This window comes from Melitaea cinxia, chromosome Z (genome assembly GCF_905220565.1).
Source record: "Melitaea cinxia chromosome Z, ilMelCinx1.1, whole genome shotgun sequence".
Classification (NCBI taxonomy): domain Eukaryota; kingdom Metazoa; phylum Arthropoda; class Insecta; order Lepidoptera; family Nymphalidae; genus Melitaea; species Melitaea cinxia.
In genome coordinates this window covers 19,723,759-19,741,100 of record NC_059424.1, presented here as the reverse complement: position 1 = coordinate 19,741,100, position 17,342 = coordinate 19,723,759, and the positions used below count along the sequence as shown (strand labels likewise).

The window sequence follows — 17,342 nt, the reverse complement described above, 5'->3', positions numbered from 1 at the left end:
GTCGGATCGAGGTCAGGCAACAGAATTGATGTCACTGCAAAGAACAAACTTCCAAGCTTTTCATCGACAAATAAATCGCTTGAAAATAAATGAAATCCAAGACAAATGGGAGCTGGAAGACGAGTTACGCAACATACAAACGCGCTGGAACGCAATAGACGCTTTGCACTTGCAAATAGATAATATCCTACAAGGATCGGACACCCAGTACGATAGTGAGTTTTACGCCTACGAAGATTCATATAAGTCAATCAAAAGGGCGTTGAATCTTAAACTCACATCGACCATTCATCACGAAAAATCGACACCACAGATCGACTTGCCTACATTTACAGGCAAATATACGCAATGGCCTACGTTTTATGACTTATACGTAGAAAGTATTCATAATAACAATTTGATTACAAAAACTCAGAAGATGCAACACCTAAAGAGCAAATTACGAGGAGATGCTGAACGAATCATCCAACATCTAACTATCTCAGCGGACAACTACGACACAGCGTGGGAATTGTTGACACACAGATATAACAATCCACAATTGTTATTTACTAAACAAATCGAAATCTTTATTAATCAGCCAGCCGCTCAAAAACAATCAGCCTACGAGATTAGACGTATTTACGACACGTCAATGGAATGTATCTACGCTATTAAAAACCTGGGTATCGATACAAGTACCTGGGACCCATTATTAGTTCATATTATTACAAAAAAGCTGGATACAGTCACCTATAACGACTACAAGGAAGCCCGGAAAATGCCACGAGAATTACCTTCACTCTCGGAGCTAATGGACTTCTTAGAGAGCAAATTCATCGCTTTAGAACCAAGCGGCATAAGAGATAGAGAAACGTCGTCATCATTCAAAAAATATAATCAACAAAAATCAGTTAATAACAAGACTTACAAGCCTCAATTTCAAAAGGAACATCGGTATGGAAAATTAATAAATAAAGAATATCAAAGCGTTGCGACATACATGTCAAATTGCCCGATTTGTAACAAGAAACATCCCTTATACAAATGCGAGAAGTTTATCAAATTAACACCGGGCGAACGTTATCGAATTATCGAAGATTTTAACCTTTGTCATAATTGCTTGTACACACATAACAAGAATTTATGTACGTCAATGAAAAAATGCAAACTATGTAAAAAGAGTCATAACACAATGTTACATGACGCCTATACTATAAACATTAATAAGCAGTCTACAAACTCGCTGACTGACATGTCTAGTGGGTCATCAACCCAACTGAATACTCAAACTCCGCAAAAATATCAAGTGTCCTCCTGTGTCCTGAATAGACAGGATAGTACTAAGACTACTAAGAAATATGTGAAAAGTAATAAAAAATATGAAAAAGATAAAACCAAATTTTCTGTAAACGAGGACCTTCTACGAGCCTTATTAAAAAATCAAACAAGTATCATAGAAGCGCAATATAACATTCTTCAGAGGAATGAAGTTATATTAAACAAGCAATTCGGAATACTACAGAAATGTCTAACGAATCTTTCTTTTGCTAGTAATCGAACTGAGAAGATAGCTAACAATGAATTACGCATTTTGTCATCCTCAGTCTCAGCTATGATTATATCAAACCTACGACACTTGCAAGAAAGCGTTATAAACACTTTAACAAGCCTCGCAAACGGTCATTTAGACGATCATTTTTGCTGCCTGAACAATTGGAAGAACAATTAAATATCATATACCGACATATACCGAATGACCTGACTTTGCCTGCCGATAAAAACGATTTTAAAGAACTTTATAAGTTAATGAAGGTCAACGGCGACATTGGTTCTTCTTATTTGATAATCGAAATCAAGATCCCTTTGGTAATTAAGGAAAATTTTGAACTGGATAGAGTAATAACCCTTCCTCAGCAGCATTATAACGTAGAATTTATCGCACCATACATTGCATTCAATCTACAAAAGGACTTACTACTCATCTTGACAGAATCAGATGTAGAAAATTGTGTCCACATACAGACAAACAAATTATTATGCGCTCTCGATAAGCCGATATACGAATTACAAATAACCAGCGGAATGTGTAACTTGAGTATACACAATACAACAATATGTAAAACAAAGGAGGCACCATGTCGCGTGAGCTGGGTCAAGTTACATAACAATAACATGTGGCTTTATTCCTGCTGTGGGAAATGCACAGTGCGCATATTTTGCATTGACACTGGAGTTGTATTGACAACACTGACCGGGAATGGCCTTTTACAAATCGGTCAAGGTTGTACAATAAAAGGTGACACCTTCTCTATATTCACTCAAAATAGTTACATGAGCCAAGTTAAGGTCCAAGAAAACATACCGATCCCAGCCGATTATTCAATATTAAATTCCATAATAAATACTTCGGATTTCCAACTATTCACACCCGAGGATCATGAAGACTTGTGGCGCCGGATGAAGTCTCAGATCATTAACCTCAAGGAGCAGGAAAACGCATCACTCAGTATACACGATATACATCAGTACTCTGTCTTGTATATAATCTTAGGGTCTATCATTGTTGCGGGATGTCTCTACGGTACCATGCGATATCGCAGAAACAAAATTATACAGAGCAGTGCTGTGAAAGACGTCTCCATGACCGCAGTTCCAGTTGCAGCAGATAAGAACGAAGACCAGGAGGCCCCTGCTCCCCCGAGCGCGCGACCGCGATTCGTTCGACTGGACATACCAATTAAAGAGTAGTGCAGTGATGATTATTATATAAGTTATTTAAATCTAGGTACTTAAATTTTAATTGTATTGTTATTATTGTTATTGTAGATTTTAATATCAAAATTATCTTTCTTCTTTGAGTCGGCAGGATGTACGGGTCAACGCACATTGAGCAATATGATTGTTTTGCTAATTAGTAACCTCTTTAATTTAGCTGATTTATTACGAAATTGTTATTTTTCTTATGCAGATTTCTAATGAAATTGATATTTGTTTGCTACGATTGACGTCAAATGACGTCTGTACTTCTGCCTATATATACTCAAAATAATCTGAATAAATTTAGTGTTAGATCGACTTTCATTGGGTTTGGTTTCCCTCGTAACCTTCCCTCACATGTCATCTCTCACTCAACCATAGACTGTACCATACAGACACGTAAAGGAACTTTATTTTATTCTACAAATCAATTTTTAAGAACACGATCAAGCGAATATAGCTAAGCATTTGTATCGTTCCTCTTTTTTCATAAATTTCTTTCTCTTTTCGATACTGAAAGAAAAACCGCTAAGCGTACCAAATAATTATAGCGCTATCACAAGATTATTTATTATTAAATTTTGTATTTTCTTAATACTTTTTGCTTTTATGACTTGGATGATGGATATGTGTTGTTAGTTTTGTAGTCGGTGATATTTTCTATCGATAACAAAGTTAGTATATAATGTAATTTTATTCAAATAGTGTTGTGGTAGACAAAATGTTATCATTGGTATGCATGGATTATGTATTTATTTACATATGTATATGCTGGTATAAGTGTAGCACAAAGAAAATTCTTTGACGCTAAACTTTTACCGGCGTAGATACGGGGAGAAATGAGGTCATTTGCGACTCAACCTATTTCTTTGACGCATTTAGCCTAAGTGTGACAATGTTCTAATTCTGAATTTACTAGGTTTTTCATGTACGCAATACAATGCATTATCTTTACTACACAGCACCATAAATACAGCACTAACTATAGAATATTAAAATATCCTTACTAAATATTAGTTAAAATTTGCTCTGAAAATGTTTCGTATTTTCTTAAACTATCGTGAAAACTAATAAAAGAGTTAAATTATTGAAGTCTAATAAGTATGGAAAGCCTTTTTAAAAATATATATATTTAAAATGTGTACTGATACGTTTAACTTTAAAAGAAAAACATAAAACAATGGAACCGAAATAAATCCGTTAATTTACATTATAAATGAAATCATTGCTCGGACAATGTTTAAAATTACGCAATTCGTTTCATTCGGTGTAAACGAAGGATAGTAATTTATTTTAATAAAAGAGTAAAAATGTTGTAATTAAATCGAATTAATTTAAAAAAATGTATCACAATACTCATCTGCGCGACAACAAAAAGCACTTACAAGATGAAAAATAATTTTGCAATATAGAAACTCGTATTACATCATACAGTCATCTTTTCCGATTTCACTTTCGTTAATTTATTGTGCAAGTCGTATTTCATATTACTTGATATTTATTTCCCAAAAAAAGCAAACACATCTTAAATAAACTGATTTCATTCTTTAAAAAAACTCCTAAAAATACTACTCACGGCATCTGAGGTATTATGAAAAATATTTATCCATGCGGCAAGTGTCATAACCTAATGAGACAGAAAACACAAGAGGGCCGTCTAGTCACAAACATTTAATTAATCCAATGACACCAATAGCAACGCATCGTATTTCTGTATGGAAATGTAGCTTTTCACTTTTGGCTGCCTTCCAAATACAATTAGCTTAATAAGCCGTGTCACTAAGGTCTATAATAAAATTGATTACGGCTTAGTTGGAAGACAAAATAATATCAATTGAAAAAATTTGTAATGATAATACATTAGTAAACATTATTGAGTTACTGAGGATGCACCTCAACTTTACTGAAGGTCACAGCTAAATAGCACTTCTCCCGAGTGGTGTTGTGTCCCTGTGGTGGGTAAGGTGACCAGAGCTCCTGGGTAGGGTCAGGGATAGGGGCGGCAACACTCTTGCAATGTTTCTATGTACAAGCGTCGTATAGGCTACGGTAACTTATTGCCATCAGATGCGCCGTAAACTTGTTTCCTGACCTAGTCTTATAAAAATAAATTGGTTTACAAGGTTTTTAGCAATAGTTGTGATGTCTAATACATCTGTGTTTAAGAATTCTCCTGTTGGACATAAAATACATCTTACGTAATACTTAAAGATTCACTTCATAATTAAATATTATCAAAAAAATAAACCCCCACATTTGAATTATTTTTATTTTATTAATTTTATTTTTTCGTAAAATTACTTGAATTGAGAAATTTACGATTAACAGCAACCTAAAGTCAATATCCGCCGCGTTGGCGCAACGATCACCATACTTAGGATATCTCCTTTCCAACAAAAGAAGAATTATTAAAATCGATTCATAAACGAGGAAGTTATCCCCGAACATACATAAAAATATATATATATGTTTACGTTCAAATTGAGTAAACTCCTCCTTTTTCGAAGTCGGTTAAAAAAAGGTCATCAAGAAAATAACGATTTCCTGGCCACTAATGTATCCTAGTCCTTACATCTCCTTCATTTATTTGGACGTCTCGTTTAATGGTTCAACGTCCATTTTAGGATCACTTTCCAACTACTAACCATTAATGAATGAACTTTTGAAGCGTTTTTGAACCATGTTTTCACAGCGTAACATACATAAAGCGTACATTAACAGTAAATCGACGTTTATTTACAGACAGCCGATTGTCTAAACTACTTTAGATAAAAACTAGTGACAAAATTGATAAATCTACCACTTTTTACAATACAAACTTATCCTCTTTGATACGTAGCATTTGTGTGAAGGAAACACGCTCATAACACATTCGTTTACCTATATTTTCTTGTAATGCATATTTTATTAATTTTAGAAGGAATCATGTCTGTGAAATCTGTATTCGGAAGATTTGATCAGCGGACATAAGACGTACATTTGTACAAACATTTCTCTCAAATAGTTCAAGAGATTGAAGCGAATGTTTCAAACGCTTTCGACAACTAGTTGCGTAGTGTGAATAACTTTATATTGAGAGGAAGTGAAACGATTTGTTGCGAACGAGAAACCAACACAACTGAATTAACATATACGAATTTTGTTAATATTTTCTAGAAATTTCTTTTGAACAAAGCTAATCTTTTTTTTTAACTAATATTTTGGTATTCAGTAATAATAGACCAGTGCTAGCAAGGCAAAAGCCTTTGAAAATGGTAAAAAGTGAATAAACCGTAGTAGGATGAAACCCACTGGGAAAGGAAGAGAATACAACGAAAATGAAAGGAGTTTGGGGGAGTGATGGACGGGGCGTTATATTCCTCATTAACCACTGAAGCGGGAGAATCCTCCAACCAGACGGGCGTTGTATCTCGTCTCAACAATTGTTGTCGAGTTCTTGTATATATACTCAATCACTCTGATAACTTTCATAGCGCGATGTAGAATACGTCAGTTTTATTTAGTTTTATATGTCGCGAAATAGATGTCGCAACAGGAATATAATTATATATTCGTGTGTGTTAAATACATAGTAGTGTGTGTAATGGTTTTTTTCTTATTGATTTAAAGTATTATTTATCCATACTTTACAAAAAATATTAGCATTCTGCACTCCTTATCTATAGAAATTTATATGTGTTAAATTTCATACTCCTTGCGCAATTTTCGTAAAAAGTAGTACAAAGTTCTTGCTTCATGTATTAATTAATATATAGATTAAGTACTAACTTACACAACGAACTTTGCTTCGCCATTTTTTTTTCAACAGTATATAGATTTGTTTTTTATTTTTTTATTTTATTATATACTAATCTTGTTCTAACAATAACGAACGCAAAAAAAATGCAATTTGATGAAGTATTGTGGGTTTTATCGATTTCTTAGTTAAGATCATAAGCTTAATCATAAATGATAATAAAGATCATAATATTTTTTTATAAAAAGAAAATTTTCTCTAAAAACTAAGTCTGTAATATCTGATGCTGTATCTACGTCAAAGAGTATTTGTAGAACGACGTAAAACAACTTACGCCAAATTGAAATATAAATAAACAATCGTTCTCTTCACTACGTACAAAATGTATCAAACGTTTTTCGTTATTTTTTCATCAAGACTACAAAAGTCTTGACGTGGCTCAAGAGACTAAGCAATATTATTGTAAGAATAATCCTACTTAAATTTTTATCGGTTAATATAAGTTCTGACTTTCTTGCAAATGAAAAAATAAAATGTAAAATGTAGCAAATAGAATTTGTTTTTAAAATTATTTGTTGACGAGTACAAGTATATAACTAATCAGTAATGTATAAGGAAATAATTTAAAGATATTATTAATTAATCGTTGTTACAAGTTGAAACTGTATTTACAAAACACGCTTAAGAGTTATAGGTGTTCCGATATAATATCACTAAATAATATCTGGGGGCACGGTAGTGCCCCGCCAAGACGAGCCAAAAAAAAAAAAACGAAAAGCCTATCTTTTCTCGAAGTGCTTCGTCGGTTTTTTGAACCCTCATAACTTGGGTTTGGATTATACCAGATAAACAAAATTCTTTGGACATGATGTCAATAGTGGACTTATTAAACGTATAAGATTTCAATTGTATAGCTCTTATACTTTAGATTTTATTGACATCTAAAAAACCCCGATTTCGTCACTCACTGATGATCATAATAATTACATATAACAAAATAAAATATAGCCCAAGTTATCAAGTTGGAACGAACTGCACACGGTGTGCAAACTTGTTTAGAATTAGTGACGCGTAATTTATATAAAATAAGATGCTATTGACAGTTCCGAAGTTGTCTCACAATGTATTTTTTATTTATTATCCAGATCTCTTACAGACAACCTCCAAAAATAGAGAAAATTTGTTAAAATAAACAATAAAAGATGAAAATTAATTATTCAAACTACACTTTATGTACAGTATTCGAAAATAAAGTTAATTAAATTCAAACAACTCAATAGACGTACAAAAAGATATTTACCTTTAATATATATATCATAATGTATATAACATAAATAATTATCGGTTTATCTTATACCTTTTACTGATTCTTATACCGGTCTTCTTATCGACTTTAACACCGATAAAAATAATATAACTACTTAGTGATTGATTCTTGTTCTTTCGTAATGCTTGATTTTCTACACACACCGTTTGCCTCACACGATCTCGACAAATATATAAGTATTATTATTATTATTATTGTATTTAATGTATTTCGTTATTATTACATTTTTAAGTATATCTATAAAAAAAAAAAAAAAAAACAAATAAAAATATTTAAAAATATAAAAATAGTAGTCCTCCGGTGGCAGGTTAGTTAGGTTCTAGGCTGAGGAACCTCCTCACGATGCGGGCCGTTTCAAGCAACACTGCCTTTTGCTGCCTTGATCCAACAGCCAAGCGCGAGTTTCTTGGGTCTCTCTTTTGAGGTGTTGGTCGAAACTCTTCGCTAATAGACCAATAAACGACACAACAACATGAACGATTATTGTTGAAATAATAACTAGTGGTGCCCCAGTAGTTGTAGTTAATTTAAATTGTAAGTTAAACATTATTAAGGTTCTGATGTCAAAGACTATACTTCTATAATAATATACGAAAGAGTATATATGCGTGTGTCAAATACATGGTAGTGTGTGTAATGTTTTTATTTATTTATTAATTTAATGTATTTTTTATGAAGACAAAAAATCAAATATATGATATTATTCCACAGGCAATTTACATGACACACTATAACCGGGCTCATATAATATGACTCATGCATAAAAGAGATGAGTCAAATAATCTATAAAGACTAAAAAGGGCACGGGCGAATACGAACTCGTGGATGTTCTGTCTCCAAATAATAATAATAATTATTATAATAATAAAGTGTCTATAAAATCATATATATTTCCAGATTCACGCGTGATCAGCTCCCTCTGGATGGAGCTCGAGTCGGAAGCCCCCGCGCCGGAACGCTGACGACGTCGTAGCGAGCAGTACTACCGGCCGGTCTTTCGTGCTCGAAACGAGCGACGAAAGATGTCGACCGCCGGAGTACCGCCCGCTGACAAGACCAAGGACTCATATCTGTAAAGATACGGCTGATTGCTTTAAATATACACGACATGTAACAATAATATTGTATTCTACTACTTAGCTCTTATTGATCATCTTGCTTCAGTATCATTACGATGGAAAGATATTTGGACAGTTGATTCATAGGGCAGGTCCCTATGAATCAACGAACATTGGAATATTATAAAAATTAAAAATGTTCTATGTTGTGATCTGAATATTATCTATAAAAAATTGTATATATTTTTTATAATAGGAAACTATCCCTTATGCTTATCAAACTTTATGATCAAAGGACTTACAGTTAAACCATAAAATTATGTCCATAATTATTTATACGAATGTCAAAAAATTGTCAAATATTAAACTCTATAATTGAATAATAATTACGTGATAATTAATATATTAGTAAATAATATTTTAATTTTTCATGTCTTTTCATGTGTTTATAATTATTACGTTATAATTTATTTTATAACGCTATTATTTCTTTATATTTAATTTTTGAATAATTATGTATTTTTATATAATGTAACGTCATGTGAAATCTATTTTAATATATTTAAATACGCGTTTTTGACTACTAAAAATATTTACTACTGATTATATCAAAGTTTTTTGCGTACAGCGTATCGACTTAAGTAACTAAGTAAGAAGGTAAGAAAACGTCTTAAAGACGATTAGGTGGAACGTTGTGCAACCTAAAGAATATACACAGATTTAAATATTCTTTTCAATACATAAAATGTAGATATTATATGTGTTAAAAGGTACTTTATTTAGTTTTTTCAAAAGCCACCATCTATAAAACTTTATTAATTAAATAATAATTAAAAGTAATTATTTTCCTTTTGTTTTTTCTTATGTGCCTACGGCACTGTATATAATTGATTCATTAATTACTTTCTAGAACAGTTTTTTGAATATTATTCATATTTATGTTATTTTTTCTTAGTTATTTTATTTTTAATTAAAGCTTAAAATTTTCGACTTTTCTTCCTTTTATTGTTTGATTCTGAAAGTGTTTGTGTTCAGTTTTATCTCGACTCATTGTTAATAAAATGAAATATTGACTGCACAAACGACTTCAAAGTGAATGTGGGTACATTATGCAAATACGGATGCAGTTATACTACTCGAGGAACAAGTCGATTTCCCGCGACGAGAGGAAACTGCAACTTTCTGACGATGTAATTCTTTGAAAACTAATTTGCCATATAAATATGGCGGGCGCATTTAGAATTCTTCAAACACGTGACGTGCATTTGTTATATTTATTTATTTTTAACCGTTTATTTTCTTAAACATAATCTCTTTTGACTAATGTTTTGACAGAATAATATACCTCTAATTATTGTTTTGAAAAAGAAATTTTGTAAACTCAGTCTGTCAGTTTAGAAAAACTAAAATATTTGGTTTAATATAATATGATATTAAAATTGTATCATTTATTGTAATATCAGTATAGGTTTTTACGCAATGTGACGCAGTGTGTTTAACAAAGATAACTATCGATCTTTAAAGACATCTGTATGAGACTAGATAAGATGATATGACGATTTTAATTCGGCGATTTCGTGTATAGCTTTTTTTTAACTACACTAATTTGCTATAGCATTTAAAACTCTTAAGGAAAAAAAATTGATACCTGTTACTTTTATGTGCTAATACCGTAGTATAATGTCTGGATTAATTTTTATATTTAAAAGCGATTTGCAACTCATGTGCATGTGTGTAACCTAACGGTTATACAATATTATTATTTTTCTTTTATAGATATGGGTTACCTTTAAGAAACTACAATACATATATAGGTAGTACAGTAAATTACAATCAGTAAAGGTCGTTTACCTTTGCATTCTGTTTAGTTTGTATGTGTAGTATTAATAATAAATAAATAAAATGTCTAGAATTTGACACAGAGCAATTGATTGCACAATTACAGTGCGGATATCGTAATCTGCTTATTATAGTTAATAGCGACGATTCAACGATGTAATAAATGCTAAATATTCTCCCAATTATCATACATAATATATCCTTACTAATCTTCCATAATAATAATTCCCTTTTAATATAGAATATTTCGACAATATCATTTATAAACATTATTGCGATTAGTATCAATACGAGTTTTAGTTTATGAGTATTATTAAGCGGGCTGTGTATTGGAATATTGTTATCTGGATTTTACAGTTAAAATTTTCAACGCTGTAACTATGTTTCACAAAGTTCGTGTTACCTTAATGGAATAGACTTACCTTAATTTTTGTAATTTAAATCATCTAATAATTTATTAATATTATTAATTATTAATAATATTATAATATTATTAATACTATTATTATGTTGTACAAAATATGTCCGTATTTTATTCTGTTTCGTGTAGGTATTACAGATAATCCTGAAACACGCTCTGGATTTTAGCCAGGCTATAATAAAATTTTGCGATTGTTTATTATAATGGTTTGTTCGGATATATTTTTATTTATGATCTGAGACTTGTAATACTTGTATATGAACAATAAAGAACAATATTCTGTCCCTATAAAAGTACAGAAAAAAGTAAGTGTAAACTATTTCATTCATGAGTTCTGTAGGCGCCTTTCGATTAAAGTATAAATATAAATTTGGTCGTATCTTTAAGGCGGTTGTGTTGCCAGAGGGAACAGGGTATTTGAACGATGTAATGTATAAATACGTGAAATGCAGAGATTGTATATACATATATATTGTTTTCGCACAGGTCATTGTTTAATCTAGTTTAATTTACCGCGAAGCCAAAAGATTCTCTATCTTACGTAAGATGTACACAAAATAATAATAAAAAAATGTTGAGACCAAAAATTAGTATGTACCTAGTTTTATGTCGTGGAGAATATTGCAAATACGCGTATGCAAAAGTATTTATATTGAAAATTGTGAACTAGTAGGTGTTGAAATAATTTTGAAATATTTTCCTTTTCTAGTTTAGGAACGCGTTTCGGCATTATCTTCTACGGTATAAATTTCCCATTCTCGAATTTAAATGTTAATGTTTATGAAACGTAGGAAATAATTGTAATAATTAAAGTGTATTAACTTCCATTGTCACTAACATTATGATGTATATGAAAAAAAAAAAATATATTTTCATGTATGTCATTAGTAATGGCTATAATTCTTAGTCATAGTACTGAAATATCGGTAACTCAAAATAACCAACAAGAAACATAGTCGACATCGGTAGATAACACTCTTGATTAATATAAAAAATAATAATAAATTTATAGAGCACTCATCAAATTTCCTTGTCCATAAAACGATGAAGTACAGTTGAAGGTCAGCGCTCAATATCCGGACAGATAATATATACGCCTATAAGATAATCTTTTTACAAAAAAAAAATGTTAATCAGTTAAACCTATTTCTTTGTTCGAACATGTCTCGTAGGTTCGATGTTCCTGGTCTTCTAATTACTTTATAGGCTTATATTTAATTTCTAAAATATATATAATAATATTCTAAAACACATTATTAAGTATGTTATGTTTAGCTAATCTTCAAAGATTTAAGCATATTATAAGTAAGGATTGCCAAGCAATTTATAAATTAATATAGACGTAATTTAGTGATGGCAACATAAAGTCATCGACACCTTGTATTGATGAGTTTATTTTTCGACCCTTAAATGACATCAAATATAACACAAAATTTTTCAACACAAAATTTGACTAGCCCGTTGGCGCAGTTTGCAGTGGCCCTGCTTTTTGTGCCGCGGGTTGCGGGTTCGATTCTCACTTAAGTCTGGGTTTAATATTTGTATTTATATATTTAAATGTATTATTTCTTTAAATGTATTATTTCTTTATATATTTATAAAAATTATATATAGTTACAACAGTCGGCTGTTACCTGTAACACAAGCATTAAGTTGCTTATCATAGGAACAGACGACCGTATGTGTATGTTATATGATATTTATTAATTTATTTATTATTATTGTAACGAAGTTCCTTACGGCATGTTATTCATCGTTTCTCAAGTCATCGTTTGTATACTTCTTACGCTAAAGTTACACAGAGCCATGACTAATATGCATTATTATAAAACAATAATTGTTGATATACTAACGAGTATAATGGCTATACGATTCAGTTACAATACAAAATGTACCCTGATTCCATAATGACGTTTTTACTCACATGAAGTCGTGGCTACATTTACGTGTCAAATCATTTGATCGTACTGCAAATGTCATTGTTCACTAAGGCGTACCTAAGTGTAGCCCTAGCATTAGAATTAAGTTAGCAACACGTAACTAACATACTCGTACCTTTTAAAAATGTTGCTGTTTTGTAGCGTATACTGCATAAATCTAAATGTTAATAATTAAAAGTTTAACTTACACATTTAATGAATTACTGATAATTTTAATGTTATATCAATAATTTAAAGTAGTTTGATTAAGTTACGATACTATTTTTATCTCTGTATTAACCATTGTAATTACAAAACAATAAATAATTTAAAACAAAAAACTTTTTATTGCTAATTTAGTTTCAGCTAATGCAAAGTAATAAGAATTTCATATATATGAATATTTCATTAAAACTATAAAATTTATATTAAATATTATTATTGATTAAAATTGTGATTTCAACTAGTTTCCAAGATAGTAAAGATAACAGCCCCGGATCTACGATTTTTTCGAACCGGGGTAAAAACTAAATAGTGATGCTACCTCCCGTCAGCGTTTGAGAAAAACTATCAAAACTAACAAATGAGTACCATTTTTTGTGACCATTTTTGAAAATAATAATCTATACAAATGTTTTTTTTTTTCTTTGTGTAATACCCGACACGGTGAGTCGGGGGCGAATGTTCGATCCCCAGTGGAGTGGTAGGTATTTTTGATATGATATTTAAAAAATGTTTATGTGTACAAATAAATTAAATTAGAGCGTCTGATTGTAATATTAAAAAAACCGCTTTTCACTTAATGCTGATTTCACCAGCTTCATTTGATTTTATTTGTAATCAAATATGTGTAGTAGATCTTTACTGAAAAAAAGAGCTTGGCGCACAAAGCCTTAAATAAAATTTTGATTAGGCTAATAAACCACGATAAAATCCGAAAAAATTTTTGATTATAATGATTAAAATTCGTGTAAACATTAGAAAACAATACAAAAATATACAAGATACGCGCGAAAAACATAACCCTTCCTTGGCAGTCGGGTAAAAATAAACACAAATTGACCTTTTATACCATTGTATTGTTTCAATTTACCTACAATATTAACGTTTAAGTTAAATTCCTGATCAAAATTTTAATCAAATTCACTTTTGACTTGACATTAAATAGTCAAATCGATCAAATACTCATACAAACTTGAATCGATTTATCGTGAGTATCGAATATCCAGTCGTATGGTTACTTCACTATTTACGTCCCGATGACAAATGTCAAAACGGGCCTATTATTTTGTGAAAACTGTAGTCCAAAGAGAATAATAATAAAATACGCTGTAGTCGCTTTTATGTTTTCGCTATCTGACTACGTAACAATAAACTAATTTTTTGGCAAGACACTGTGGCCTGTAAAGCCTGGCGCTGACTACAGCAGAATCGAAGCGAGTCGCATTTGTGCGTCTATCTCTGACGAACCGAACCGAACTAAGGTAGAATAAGATATAATAGAGATGATGATAGTATAATTATTAATATTATAATGAACTCTTTTTGACGCTATTAATTAGTTTTTGGAACTTTCTCGGTTCTAAAAATTATTCAACACTATAATATACGCACATGAGTCCACGCCGGTTTGGCGCGAACTTGGGGAGGCCTATGTTTAGCAACTGTTTTGTGAATCGCCAATTAAACTATAATAAAAACATTCAAATCACAATAATATTCTCAAAATGTCAGTTCAAGTAAAGTTCCTTACGGCAGGCTTGATAATTAGGTTGCTGCGCGACCATAATTTTGTTATTTATTTATATCATTTTATAATATTTTATTTTCAATCTAATAAATTGTAAATATGAATCTCTTAGGTTTATTGTTGAAGTATGAAATAATTATCATCATCATTATCATCGTCATCAGTTCAGCCTAATACTGATGTTAATATAGGTATCAAGAAAAACCTTCTTTATTTCAATGGAGTTGCACAATTGTTGAAATTTCGTAAAATCGTCAATTAAACAATAATAAAAACATTCAAATCATAATCATAATATTCTCAAAATGTCACTGTTCCTGTTCAAAATTAATGATCAAAAATAAAATAAAAATTTAAGAAACAAATATTTAGAATTTTCATTATTTATCGTTGTGTCCATTTGTTATAAGTATTCTTTGACGATTAGCAGGAAAGTGGACATAGGGTGCCAATCAAACCACCAATTGCAAATTCATGCGACGTTTCGATCCTTTATTGGACCATCATCAGGCATCTACAAAATACAAAACATTGAAGAAAGTTGTATACCCAATTAATCTACAACAACAACAAAACAGAGTACAACAACAAACTTTGAGCACGAAATCGGCTGCAGTAAATTATGGTTTTATTATGCATTATTTCATTAACTTTAGATTTTATGTATATCAAGAATAGCGAGAACTTATAGTATGTAAGAATAGCTTTTAAGGATCAAATAATAATAATATATTATTATATAATATATAAATTCATATGCATGTATGTATACACGGTACATGTATCAAATGACATTTTGTACAATTTTTATCTGTCGGCCTGTCTGTCTCTTTGTTCCGAATATTCTCTGAAATGGCTGGACTGATTTTGTCGGGATTTTCACTGTCAGTTAGTCGATGTAATAAGGAGTAACTCAGGCTATTTGTTTAAGAAATTTATTTATTTTATAACTCTGCGAACTGAATAATAACTTTTTGTTAAACTCCACGCGGACGAAGTCGCGGGCACAGCTAGTGTAATATAATATTCACGTCCTCTGTGATGTTACTGGCTATATAGCTTGTTGTGATAATTAAATTCCTAAAATCTATAATATAAAAATGAGTCGCTGAATGTGTTGCTAAGCGCAAAACTCGAGAACGGTTGGACCGATTTCGCTAATTCTTTTTTTAAAATGTTCCTTGAAGTACGAGGATGGTTCTTACGGAGAGAAAAATTCTAAAAAAAAAATTAATTTTCCTGAAAAAGTCTAAAAACAACACTTTTCTATACTCCCATACAAAAGATTTGTGATAATACTTAAAAGTCAATTTGAACTAAATATATAATAACTATATATATCTCTTATATATAAAAATGAATCACAAAATGTGTTGGTAAGCGCATAACTCAACAACGCCTAGACTAATTTTACCAATTCTTTCTTTTAAATGTTCATTGAAGTCCAAGAATGGTTTTTACGGCGAGAAAAATTCGAATAATTTCCAGGAAAACCCTAAAAACATGCCTTTTCTTTTCCCACAAAAACGTTTTCTAACTAAAATATAGAGTCAATTTGAACTTTATTGCTATTCAATAGTGCTGTGTGGTTACGGCACTAAAGAATTTAGCCACCCCATCTCTTCCCGTGGGTGTCGTAAGAGGCGACTAAGGGATAGCACAGTTCCACTACCACCTTGGAACTTAAAAGGCCGACCGATGGCGGGATAGCCATCCAACTGCTGGCTTTTTAAATGCACAGACCGAGGACGGGCAGCAGCGTCTTCGGTGCGACAAAGTCAGCCCTGCGGTCACCAACCCGCCTGCCCAGCGTGGTGACTATGGGCAAAAACCCCCATGAGTTCGAACCTAAAAATAAGGCCCTCAGTTCCCGGCAGCCCCACTATTCCCGGCTACGGCAGCGGCCGTGGTAACGGTGGGGTAGAGGGTGCTAAGAATCACCGGGGTACGGGAGGCTGCCATAGAAAAATATTCCTGGCTACGTATAATGGACGCACGCTACGGTTGGACCATCACCTCACCGAACTTGAGGTAGAACTTAGTCACATTAAGTGGAGCATACTGGGGTTGTCTGAAGTCCGAAGAGAGGGAGAGGACACGATGATCCTGGACTCCGGGCACTTGTTCTATTTCCGTGAAGGTGATGGGCTTTCCCAAGGTGGCGTCGGTTTTCTGGTTCACAAGACTCTCACTAACAACGTTGTGGAAGTCAGTAGTGTGTCGACCCGGGTAGCGTACCTTGTACTTAAACTCACCGACAGGTACTCCCTGAAAGTGATACAGGTATATGCGCCGACCTCGGCACACTCTGACGATGAAGTCGAAGCCTTGTATGAAGATATTACAAGGGCCATACATGGCACTACTTCGACCTTCTACAGCGTTGTTATGGGAGACTTCAACGCTAAAGTGGGAGTACAAGGCCGCGACGGATCGAGCATCGGACCACACGGATTGGGGCACAGGAATCACAGGGGGCAGACGCTTGTCAACTTCCTCGAATCGGAGGGGCTCTTCTTGATGAACTCATTTTTTGAGAAGAAGCCCCAAAGG

The 17,342-nt window shown here is 32.3% G+C and overlaps 1 protein-coding gene across 1 annotated transcript; it reads left to right on the top strand.

Moving 5' to 3' along the window:
* Window positions 1-1,788: 1,788 nt before the first annotated feature.
* On the top strand, window positions 1,789-2,730 carry LOC123668910. The gene has a single exon (XM_045602602.1). It carries the CDS (start codon window positions 1,789-1,791, stop codon window positions 2,728-2,730), a length of 942 nt encoding a protein of 313 aa, XP_045458558.1.
* The last annotated feature ends 14,612 nt before the right edge of the window (window positions 2,731-17,342 follow it).